Source organism: Entelurus aequoreus, linkage group LG08, assembly GCF_033978785.1.
Source record: "Entelurus aequoreus isolate RoL-2023_Sb linkage group LG08, RoL_Eaeq_v1.1, whole genome shotgun sequence".
Lineage (NCBI taxonomy): Eukaryota > Metazoa > Chordata > Actinopteri > Syngnathiformes > Syngnathidae > Entelurus > Entelurus aequoreus.
The window spans coordinates 48092790-48105528 of NC_084738.1; the positions used below are offsets into that span (position 1 = coordinate 48092790).

Here is a 12739-nt window from a genome sequence, read left to right on the forward strand (position 1 = left end):
ATTTTCTTCCCCTTTCTGCTGTGCGTTACTTCCTGTCAGCAGGTGGCTGTTAGTCCAGCGCAATGCCAGGTGGTCATTGAGGAACACCCGTCGAGTCTTCCTGGCACGGGCAGCGGCTAGCACTGGTCAATGACTCTCTCTCTCCCCCTCCACATCCCTCCACCTTCCCCGCCAACACCCATCCGTTTGACTCAGGTTCTTTAAATTAGATGTGGACCGATTCAAACTGGTTCCACTGCACACCTCATTCCTGACATGACCCCCCAGGACTAGTGCCCCGCCCTCAAACCAAAGCAAGTTTGCCTTTATCGCCCATGCCCACGAGCAGAAGCGTGTTGAAAAAGCCTTTAAGAGCGTCTACGCCACAAATGTGCCGTGTCAGAGCGCTTGCTGGGAGTCTGATCAATAACCAAAATGTTTTATATACGCCTCAGATCTCGCCTGCTGCCGCGCTGACACGCCTTTAAGCCAAATATTAGACGAGTGGGAGCTCTTCACCTTGCCTTGGCTTCCTCCTCAATAGTGAGGGGAAGAACAAAGTGGCCTTCGTGATGAGTCGTGACGCTCCTTCCATGTACGCCGTCGTCTCAAAGCTGCTCCAAAGAACGCTACCTCACATTGGCGGAGACCCTCCGCCATATTGGAAACTCTTTTCCCCTTCGCTTCTTTGACCAGTGCCGCCGTGCCGTGCCAGCTGCCAGAGAGGGTTCACCGGGTGGACCAGCATGGAGAGATGGCGCCTGACCTCGTCCATCTACTGAACTTTTGCGACCAAATGAGTCATCAAAACCACACTTTCACTCTCCACACACCAAATCGTGTCACCCGGAAGCCTCGATGGCGCCGGATTGGCATCTGAAGAAGTCGTTAAGGTAAGACGCCCGAACGCACAGAGAAGGAAAACCAAGCTAAATGACACCCAAAGATCCTTTTAATGGTTTTCCTTGGTTTCCTCCTGTTGAGAGACTACTTCCTGGTTGAAAGGCGTCGCCAAGATTGCTTTAACTGAACTCAAGCCAAAAAAAAAAGCTAGCTCAGAATTTTTTATAGTATTTGTTTGATATTCATTTTCAACTTTTTTTTACAAACTTTAAGAGTGACCAAATGAAAATGTCAAACGTTTATGTCCATACAGGAAGCAGGGGTGTCCTTTGTTGGATTTGTTGTTATTTTTATTCATGAAATATATTACACTCATTTGCTCTGTCACCAAAACACAGCACATGTGTTTAGTATGGGACACATTCCAGCCAATCAGTGCACTTTGCTTGAACTAAACTTACATCTGTGTCCTTCTTCCAACTTCAATTTTGATTATTCACATATTGAACTACTCAAAATGCGTATTGGTCCATCACAGGTAATATTTTTTTTCATTTTACACGAGGTTCCTAAGTGAAGATGACTCATTTGAGTAACGTGATTGGAAGTAACAGGAGTGAGTTTTAAATACAAAAAGGTACAAACATATACATATATATTAGGGGTGTGGGAAAAAATCGATTCGAATTCGAATCGCGATTCTCACGTGCGATTCAGAATCAATTCTCATTTTTTAAAAATCGATTTTTTTTTTTTTTAAATTTATTTATTAAAAAAAATATATATATATATTTATAGTGTATATATATATATTTTTAAGTTAATCAATCCAACAAAACAATACACAGCAATACCATAACAATGCAATCCAATTCCAAAACCAGACCTGACCCAGCCAAACTCAATAAACAGAGCAATTGAGAGGAGACACAAACACTACACAAAACAAACCAAAAGTAGTGAAACAAAAATGAATATTATCAACAACAGCATCGATATTAGTTACAATTTCAACATAGCAGTGATTAAAAATCCCTCATTGTCATTATCATTAGACATTTATAAAATAAATAAAAAATGAACAATAGTGTCACAGTGGCTTACACTTGCATCGCATCTCATAAGCTTGACAACACACTGTCCAATATTTTCACAAAGATAAAATAAGTCATATTTTTGGTTTATTGAATAGTTAAAACAAATTTACATTATTGCAATCAGTTGATAAAACATTGTCCTTTACAATTATAAAAGTTTTTTTACAAAAATCTACTACTCTGCTTGCATGTCAGCAGACCTGCTGAAATCCTATGTATTGAATGAATAGAGAATCGTTTTGAATCGGGAAAATATCGTTTTTGATTTGAAAATCGTGTTGAATTGAAAAAAAAATCTATTTTGAATCGAATCGTGACCCCAAGAATCGATATTGAATCGAATCGTGGGACACCCAAAGATTCACAGCCCTAATATATATATATAGTAAAAAAAAACATGACATTTATGCTAATAGCATGTTGACACCAAGCACATTACAGTGACTCACCAGTATAATGTATGTAAAAATGACATTAAAAATAATTTAGGTAACATGATGGAACGTAACAGAAGTGAGTTTTTGTTGTTGTTGTTTTTTAGCATAGGTAGTAAATAGATTAAATATAGCCACATACTATTTATACTAATAAGTTGTTGACATAAGCACATTACAGTGACTCAAAAAATAATATATTTTAAAATATCATCAAGAAATAATATCAGAATCACTACTGAGAGTAGTGGTTTTTGGAATCTTTAGCAAATACATGAATTATAGCCACATTACATTAGCAAATACATGAATTATAGCCACATTACATTTTTGCTAATAGAATGTTGACACAAAGCACATTACAGTGACTTCACAAAATAATGAAAAATATTTTAGGTAACAGTACTAAAGTAACAATAGTGTGTTTTTAAGATAAGTAGCAAATACGTGAACTGTAACCACAGATTATTAAAGTATTTCTGATTCTGATTCTGATTACATTTATGATAGTAGCATGTTGACACTAAACACATTGCAGCAACTCAACAAACTACCGTATTTAAAAACTAATAACATTAAACAATTGTTTAGGTAACAGGACTGAGCTCACTTTTGTTCTTCATATGGCCTACAGAAAATGTGAATCATGCGACTTCCTGTAGCCCAGTGGTTCTTAAACGTATCTCTCCAAGTACCACCATAATGACCAACAATAAGATACAGTAGCATATTAGGTCTAAGTAGTCATTAAAAAAAAGGCACAGTTTTTATTTAGCAAGTTAAAGTAATATTTTAGCCACTACAACAGTGCTCACAGTTTGAACAGTGACACTGTGTTTGAATATTTAGTTAGGTATTCTTTGGCGTACCACTAGATAGAGCCTGCACCATAGTTTCAATCAATCAATCAATCAATGTTTATTTATATAGCCCTAAATCACAAGTGTCTCAAAGGGCTGTACAAGCCACAACGACATCCTCGGTACAGAGCCCACATACGGGCAAGGAAAACTCACCCCAGTGGGACGTCAATGTGAATGACTATGAGAAACCTTGGAGAGGACCGCATATGTGGGTAACAGAATCATTGTTGTAGACCATGCTACCCTACCACACGAGGGGTCGTGTGGTAGAGTAACAGAACTGAGTGAAATTCCAGACACACCACCAAAGTGTCATTTTTTATATTTCTTAAGGAAAATTTGAATAAAAGTATAGTGGTGATAGGAAGGACCACAAACATTTATGAAGGATTTAAACAATTCAAAATCTATTTTTAGGACAGCAAATGCTGCTTTTCCAGTGTTCAAAGACACATTTTCTTAGTAAATAAGGTGTTTTACAATATGCATACTATTTATTGGGCATGCAAATGGCACTGATTTGTTGGAATGTGGCAAATACTGCCTTTAACCAATCTTTTTTGGATTGTTTTGAGCATCTTTAACATAGAAAATGTGGCCGCCCCTGGCTGGAAACACCCTGGACACCCCCTGCTTTAAGAAATACTTCTTTTGTGTCCAAGTAGTGGACGTTTCTTGGCAAATATTTTGATATGTTGAAGAAATATGTAACCAAATAGTTCTACGTTTTGAAGAATATAGCCTTTACACGTCCTCACTGACCAAAACACATGCGCATGCACGTGTGTGTGTGTGTGTGTGTGTGTGTGTGTGTGTGTGTGTGTGTGTGTGTGTGTGTGTGTGTGTGTGTGTGTGTGTGTGTGTGTGTGTGTGTGTGTGTGTGTGTGTGTGTGTGTGTGTGTGTGTGTGTGTGTGCATGTCAGATATTAAGTGTGAATAACAGCAGAGAAACTTGAGCAAACTCACATTGACAGGAAGTGTGTGTGCGTCTTTATTATGCAGTTTAATGACATGCAGGCACATTTGATCATGCAGGTTTAAAAATACTCTAACGTACCACCTCAGAAAACACTTGGCTCTCTAAGCACCATAATGACTAACATTAAAATACAGTAGCATAGTCAGCCTAAGTATTCATTAAAAACAAGGAAGAGGTTTAATCAAACCCTTGAGTCAGCTCAATTAAAAAACTATGTTAAACCCCCTAACTGACGAAAAACCAATGCTCTCAAAAAATTGTTATAAGTGATATATTTGTTTTTAAACTATCAACACTTTAAATTCTTCAACAGCTTTAGACCTATTCATAGATATAAAGTTTTAATATATCGGTAATGGTTTTTTTAATGTTTTATGCTCTTTTATGTAAAAAAATAAAATAAACACAATTTTTTATAATGGAAAAAAAGCACAAAAAATACATACTTCGCAAAAATGAGGTGTAAAGTGTAATACTTTAGATGAAGTAATTACAGCCTTCAATAGGTCAATAATTCATAACAACACTGATTTTGATGCGTTATTATTTTTGGAACAATAACTGTTTTTTTCCAAAACTCACACTACCCGAAAATTATTATTTATACTTATATTATTATAAGTAAGTCCATTTATTTATCTCTGATTCTGAATCTTTTCAAGAGCATTTATTTTCATTCTTCTACTGTTTTTTTTTAATGCTGCAGGACTCCGCATACAGCGCTGCCTCAAATATACGACTACATGGCTTACGAGTTGCTCTGATACGAGCTGGCTACACGTCCGACCGATAGACTGATATATCTAGAGCGTTTCGAAATGTTTTTCCAACAATGGGAACAAAGAAAGTGAGTGTGAAGGACAGTGCTGAGAAGAAGAAGCGGATTGATAGTCATTGAATTAAAGAAACATTAATGAAAAACATGGCCGAGTGTGTAGCTAGCTAACTTGTTGAAGCAGTTGGAGTGTACCCTGCACCATACTGAATCAGATTTGTATTTAATAAAATAGCGATTGTTTATCCATGAAAATATGGAGAAGCTGCTGGAAGGCGATGTCGTATAAGTAGAAGCTGTATATTAACATAACAATTCTTCATAAAACTACTGTAGTTGTTTGTAGTACAGTCTATTGTATTGTTTTTCATAAAATATTTATTGTATGAAATAATATTTTTATTTATAAAAGACATGTCACATGTTAATATTGTGCTGTCTTTAAGCACAGATTAAATACATTTTAATTGATTTCAAAGGCGAACGCTGTTAGGCAATATGAGTTTTTTTGAGGCACTGTCTGCTTCACAGAACCAATAAAGTCATCCAGGAGTACTACTGTGCTTTTATACAGCGTTTCATTTGTTGATTAACAAAACAAAATAGTTCAATAAAAGTACAGTGGTACCTCATTTTGTGTTAGTAATTCGGGGGCCAAAAAAACAAGCATTTTTTTTCCTATAAATAATTTAAATATATTTAATTTGTAACAGACACACAAAAATATTAACACAAAACACATTTTAGAGATTATAGTATTGTCCTGCTGAAAACATTTTAAAATACGTAGAAATGATGAAAGAAATGTACAAATCAGATATGGCCCGCTACATCGTTGTATCGAGTCTGGCAAAAATGTGCATCAATAAAGCATATTTATTAATGACTATAGTTTATCTTTTAATATCAACTGTACGGCCTTCTAAACTGTGTTATCTGGACATGCAACAAGATATTCCAAACATTATTTTAGTTAGGAAAAATAAATACCTAAATATTGGCTTGTCACACAATGTATGATTTAAAAACAAGCTACCAATCTGTTAAAATAATGAAATACCTAGGCTTTTGTGTAATTATACAGTAATACCTTTATATTCATATATATTTACTGCTGCAAACGGCCCTGATGTGGCCTTCAATGAAAACACCCTGTTATAAATGAACATTTAACATCACTTTTACTTTTATTTAAAACTCTTGTCGGCAAAGATGGCGATGAGCAGTAGAAGGGGAGCGCTACCTTTTGTATTTTGCTACAACATTCTTGATTTCAACAGTATTTCTCAACTTCTTTATCAAAGTGCTGGAACTCGCAATTTTCTTTGGCCCCATGGTAGATTATTTTGCTGTCATACTCAATTAAAAAAAAAAAAAGTAGAAAAAGACTGATACAGCAGAATGATACGCGGCTAAACAGACAAGTTTGTTACGCGCAAAGTTTGTGTGTACCGTAACCGAGACGATGTATGAAAAAGTTTGTCATAGACTTATCAAAATCAGAATCTTACAAAAAGCGGGGCATATGAAAACCGAGGTACCACAACACTGACTGGTACTATGACTAGTAATGTTAACGCAACGTGACATTTTTTCGGGCTAGTCAAAGTTTTAATTCATGCTAAAGTCGGTGAAGTGAGGTCGGTCATGGCAACATTCATTATTCTGTTATTTTATTATTATTATTATTATTATTATTTATCCATTATTATTTTTACTTGACATATTTTGACTGTCATCTGCAATCTTCTTCAAAAGGCTCACCTGACCACTGTGAATATTGTCTGACATAATGACAATTGTAATATCATAATGAACCCCATTCGCCGCGGTTTACCTGAAACATAAAACGTAACAAATTTAGGCCGTGCACTATCCGCTTTAGCCGCCAGATGGCAGTGTTGAATAACTTCAAATGTGTTTTGCGGCAATTCCAACTTGGACCACAGCGTCAGTTGCTATGTAGAGTGGTGCTTTTCATCATTTCCAGCAGACCGCATTGCAAAATGATTAACCCGCCTCTTCCTCTCGCGCGAGATCCACCCGGGAATGGGGCCATATGAGTACCTTCCCTACTTCTAGGTTATTTTCAGACAGACTTTCTTCAATGTGAGTTTTTTTCAAGCTGCTGTTTTCCCTCCAAGTTGACCTTCTTGCTTTTCTGAGTGTTCAAAGTCGATTCCGTGTTAAACCTTGATTGCCTTTCACACATCCCAACACTTAGACAGCAGTTCAACACGCGCAATACCAAAAAAGTGACATGCGGGATGTTTTCGTGGCGTGTCGTTTTTGATGCGCCGCTTGTATCTGCAGGAAAAGTCGCCAAAAGAAATGTTGAATTGTTCCTGTTGATGATTAGATTTGATACTTTTTACCATGATTTCTTTTTGAAGTTGTGCAGAGTGTACATTTGAAGGCTGTGATATTTTTGCTTCGAGTAGAATTGTTAGTGATTAGAAAGCCGAGGAGAAACAATGCTTTAATGGTTCTAGAAGTGCTTCTTTGTTCGATATAAGCTTTAACTTGTTAAAAGTCACAGTGGCGAGCAACATAGCAGACAAGCTTCATTTTGAAACCAACACAAAGTTTCACATCTCACCAATTCATGCTGCTTGAAATATTCATGTTGTTGATTTATTTATATATCTAAAGCTGTATGTTTGTTAGGACCCAATTCAAAGACACTATATATATACACACAGTACATAACTATGTATAACTTTTTTCTAAATCACTATTCCACAAGTCATACCTAAAAAGAATCTGCTAAGCTTGGTGTCTGTTTTGTCTGCAAATCGCTGGAAACGTTCTATTTCTCACACACCAACATGCCTAAAAACCAAATAAAAGCATTTTTCATGAACTTCTGTCTCATTTTCTGACCTTTAAGCACGTTTGCATTGATTGATTGATTGATTGATTGATTGAGACTTTTATTAGTAGGTTGCACTGTGAAGTACATATTCCGTACAATTGACCACTAAATGGTAACACCCTAATAAGTTTTTCAACTTGTTTAAGTCGGGGTGCATCTATTTCAATGCTATCAAATTATTATTTTTTAAAGGCCTACTGAAACCCACTACTACCGACCACGCAGTCTGATAGTTTATATATCAATGATGAAATCTTAACATTGCAACACATGCCAATACGGCCGGGTTAACTTATAAAGTGCAATTTTAAATTTCCCGGGAAACTTCCGGTTGAAAACGTCTGTATATGATGACGTTTGCTCGTGACGTCGATGGTTGAAGCGGAAGTATTCGGACACATTGTATCACAATACAAACAGCTCTGTTTTCATCGCAAAATTCCACAGTATTCTGGACATCTGTGTTGGTGAATCTTTTGCAATTTTTTTAATGAACAATGGAGACTGCAAAGAAGAAAGCTGTAGGTGGGATCGGTGTATTAGCGGCTGGCTGCAGCAACACAACCAGGAGGACTTTGAGTTGGATAGCAGACGCGCTATCCGACGCTAGCCGCCGCTAGCCACCGACTGCATTGATGATTGGGTGAAGTCCTTCGTCGCGCCGTCGATCGCTGGAACGCAAGTGAGCACGGGTGTTGATGAGCAGATGAGGGCTGGCGTAGGTGGAGCGCTAATGTTTTTATCATAGCTCTGACGAGGTCCCGTAGCTAAGTTAGCTTCAATGGCGTCGTTAGCAACAGCATTGCTAGGCTTCTACAGGGGGCACAGCATTAACCGTGTGGTTACAGGTCCAGTGTTTGGTTCGGTGTCTCCTGATAGTAGTATTGTTGATCTTCTGTCTATCCTTCCAGTCAGGGGCTTATTTCTTTTGTTTCTATCTGAATTTAAGCACGATGCTATCACGTTAGCTCCGTAGCTAAAGTGCTTCACCGATGTATTGTTGTGGAGATAAAAGTCACTGTGAATGTCCATTTCGCGTTCTCGACTCTCATTTTCAAGAGGATATAGTATCCGAGGTGGTTTAAAATACAAATCCGTGATCCACAATAGAAAAAGGAGAGAGTGTGGAATCCAATGATCCCTTGTACCTAAGTTACGGTCGGAGCGAAAAAAGATACGTCCTACACTGCACTCTAGTCCTTCACTCACGTACCTCATCCACAAATCTTTCATCCTTGCTCAAATTAATGGGGTAATCGTCGCTTTCTCGGTCCAAATGTGAGGAGCCCTTCAACCTGCGACGTCACGCTACTTCCGGTACAGGCAAGGCTTTTTTTATCAGCGACCAAAAGTTGCAAACTTTATCGTCGATGTTCTCAACTAAATGCTTTCAGCAAAAATATGGCAATATCGCGAAATGATCAAGTATGACACATAGAATGGATCTGCTATCCCCGTTTAAATAAAAAAAATTCATTTTAGTAGGCCTTTAATAGGTTTAATCATATTTCTGACTTTTGATTATTATGATTTATAGTAGTTGCTACGAAAGCGTTGCTGAACTTACCTATGGTACTTTTATTGACATATATACGGGCTTTAGAGAGCACCCACCACATTTTAAAGAAATAAACATTTTGGGCTGTCAATCTTGTCAATAAAAGCATCAAAATTCAACATTTTTGCTTTGTACCATGTCTCATGTTCATCTGGCAACAGAGCCAACAAAGTTATGATATAAATCCATAAACCTGCTAAATTCCTCCTTTAACCCTTTAACCCTTGTGTAATGTTCATATTGTTGTTACTCAGCCAGCGTTTGTGGGTCTGATGGACCCGTTGCATTTTGTGGCTTTTAAGGCCTCACAATCAAACACTTTTATGTTCAAATACTGAACAGATGTTTACCTTATCCCAATAAACATCTGTCCAGTATTTGAACATAAAAGTGTTTGATTGTGAGGCATTAAAAGCCACACAATGCAACCATCAGACCCACAAACGCTGGCTGAGTAACAACAATATGAACGTTGCACGGAAAATTTCTCTGCCAGTTTCTGCATCCCACAGGGATTCTTCTTTTGTGTTTCTGCACCTGCGGTTCCCACACAAGGTTGCAACATTGTTTGTCAACACTGTCTGCTCTCATTTTCTCGCACATTTGACCCTCTGATGTTCTGTGTACCTACACCCTGTCCTCCTCCTGTCTAGGTGTGTGTGCGTGTGTGTTTGGGTGGGTGGGTTGGTGTGGTACACAGAACATCAATTTCCACACTTCTATTAGCCAGTCCAGTGGACCCGGACATCTTATATGTAATAGAAATGTATAGGGGGGGTGTATGGTGTGTGGTCATTAAATATGTATTCTGATATATGTTCTTCACAGAAAATGAGCCAAAGTCAGTGAGTCTCAGTTTGAAAAATTAATTAATTGTATCATTTTTCTTTTAATAAAAAATGAAAACGGGTCCCACAGACCCTTGTGGTGTTAAATGACGTGTTTCGTCATTTAACACGGCAATGGCCCCTCTTTCAGCATTGAGAGTCCTTCCAACTTTGATTTTCTTTCCCCCTGCAAACTTTCAATTTTGTGACCTAAAGCCTTGGGTGTCATTTTTACCACACGTTTTTTTCCCCTCAACCCCTTGCCCATTGTCACGTTCAGTCACATTGTCCTCCTGTGGCTGTTTATGTTCGTCAGCGCACATTTGTGCTTCCTCCTCCTCCATTTGGAAAAGTCAAAGTTTGTCAACTCGCGCGCAAGTCAAGTAAAAAATGTGTCAATATTTGTGTGCACACATTTTAACAATGGCCGTTATGTCGGCGCGCGGCTAAAACATACCACACAGGTGTAGGACTGGCTCAACGCTGCCCTGCGTCCTCCTCCACGCACGGTCCGGTGGGATGATCTGCTGCTGCTGCTGCTGGCTTCTGTCCCCTATGAGTGACCCTGTAGCTCTCCAGTGGGACTTGTAGCTGTTGATGAAGAGCTTGATTGCAGAAATGTCTACGCCGATTCGTTTCCTCCGCCGCCGGCCGCCAAACAAACGCTGACAGCGGCCTGTGCGTTCCTCTTCCAAACGAGCCTCAATGCTTGTTGCCTCCCAATAAAACAACTCGCGTTCCAGTGAGGCAGTTTTTCACTTAATGTAGCGGTAAAGTCCTAAACTATTACCGTGTTTTACGCATTATAAGGCGCACCTAAAAACCTCCAATTTTGTCAAAAGCTGACAGTGCGCCTTATAATCCGGTGCGCCTTATATATGGACCAATATTGAGCCTCCAACAGGTAAAAGTTTCAATCAATCAATCAATCGCAACTACGGTAAGCAGCCGCCGACTTCATTTTCCCCCGTTAGAAGAAGAAGAAGCGCGCAGTGCATGCTGGGATATATGACTGCGCGAGGCGTGCCATTTAATTTCCATTTGTTTGTTTATGTAAAGACCCCAAAATGGCTTCTATTAAGAGACACGCTTACGACGCAAAGTTTAAACTTAAGACGATCAGTCACGCAGTAGAACACGGGAATAGGGCAGCAGCGACACTGACTCCATTAATGACGACTTAGACGTGTTGGATGCCGTATCCGCCCAACTGTTTAAGACACTGAAGAAGAAGAATTCGAGGGATTCGTGGATGAGGAATAACTTCATGAAGTGAGCTTTACATGTTTATTTTGTGTGTTGTGTTGTGTGACATTAACGTTTGAGCAACGTTGAGTTATTGATATATTGTTATTGCTCTGCACTATTTCGAGTGTTACTATATTGTGATTGCACTAACGTTTGATTTACCGTAACAGTATCACTGTTTTTTACCTGTTTATTGAATCAGGCAAAAGTTCCCCTCCACTGTGTGATATAAATGTTGCACTACATGTTATACCTTGCTGTTGTTAAAAGATAAACAAAACACCACGTCACTGACTTTACCTCGGGGAAAATAATAAAACAGCTGTTTATTCATTTTGGGAGTGAACAGAGTTGTCAGAACGCTGGTTTGTAATCTATTAATAAAGTTTGACTGACCTATCTGACTGTTTTGTTGACATTCCCTTTAGCGCAGCTCCATCTAATGCAGGGGTGTCCAAACTTTTTCCACTGAGGGCCGCACTGAAAAATCAAAGCAAGCGGGGGCCATTTTGATATTTTTTATTTTAAAAACCAATACAATATATGTATAAAAAATATACATTCAGCCCTCCACTCAGATTTGATCCCGGGGACCCCAAAAGGTTTTGGTCCAAAAAATTATTACAAATGTGTCATTATTTAGTATTATTATTATTATTATTATTATTATTATTATTAATCTTCAAGGTTTAAATCTCTAGATCAACATTAGGTTTATCTGTCAATATAACGCTTTTAAAGATTTAATGCCAAAGATTGTATGCCATTTTTGTCAAGGAAAACCGTGTTTTTTTTATGGAAAAAAACACAAAATATGCAATATTTTCCCCCAATAAAATTTTAAAGTGGAATATTTGAGATTATATAATAATTGGAGTCTTAAAAAGGTCAATAACTCATAACAAAATTGATTTTGATTCATTATTTTTTTGAAACAATGACACTTAAAAATTTTTTTTAAAAAGTCCCACTAAAATGATTGGGGATCCAAAAGGGTACTGCTCAGTAAAGTTTAAAAAAATAAATCCAACCATTGTTTTAACTTTTACCACAATAGTCTCAAGATCAACTTCAGATCTATCCGTCAATTATAAGTTTTATTGTTGTTTATGTTTTTTGTTTGTTCTTTATAGGCCCTTATTTAAAAAACTTTGTTTTGTAAATGGCAACCAAAAAAGATGCAACATTTTCCCCCCAAAATATCTCAAAGTGGAATATTTAATGTGAAGTAAATGGAGCTTTGAATAGGTCAATAATTCAT

General features: G+C 37.7%; 1 protein-coding gene across 3 annotated transcripts in view; it reads left to right on the forward strand.

Annotated features, from left to right (window-relative positions):
• si:ch211-57n23.4 (immunoglobulin superfamily DCC subclass member 3) overlaps positions 1 to 7798 on the forward strand; it is a 41953-nt gene extending 34155 nt beyond the window's left edge. For 2 of the 3 annotated variants that reach the window (XM_062056691.1, XM_062056693.1), the window contains exon 14: positions 40 to 7798. In XM_062056691.1, the coding sequence (XP_061912675.1) occupies positions 40 to 120 (81 nt within the window). In that variant the 3' untranslated portion in view covers positions 121 to 7798. The remainder of the gene's footprint in view (positions 1 to 39) is intronic. The other variant, XM_062056692.1, reaches the window with a different exon arrangement.
• The last annotated feature ends 4941 nt before the right edge of the window (positions 7799 to 12739 follow it).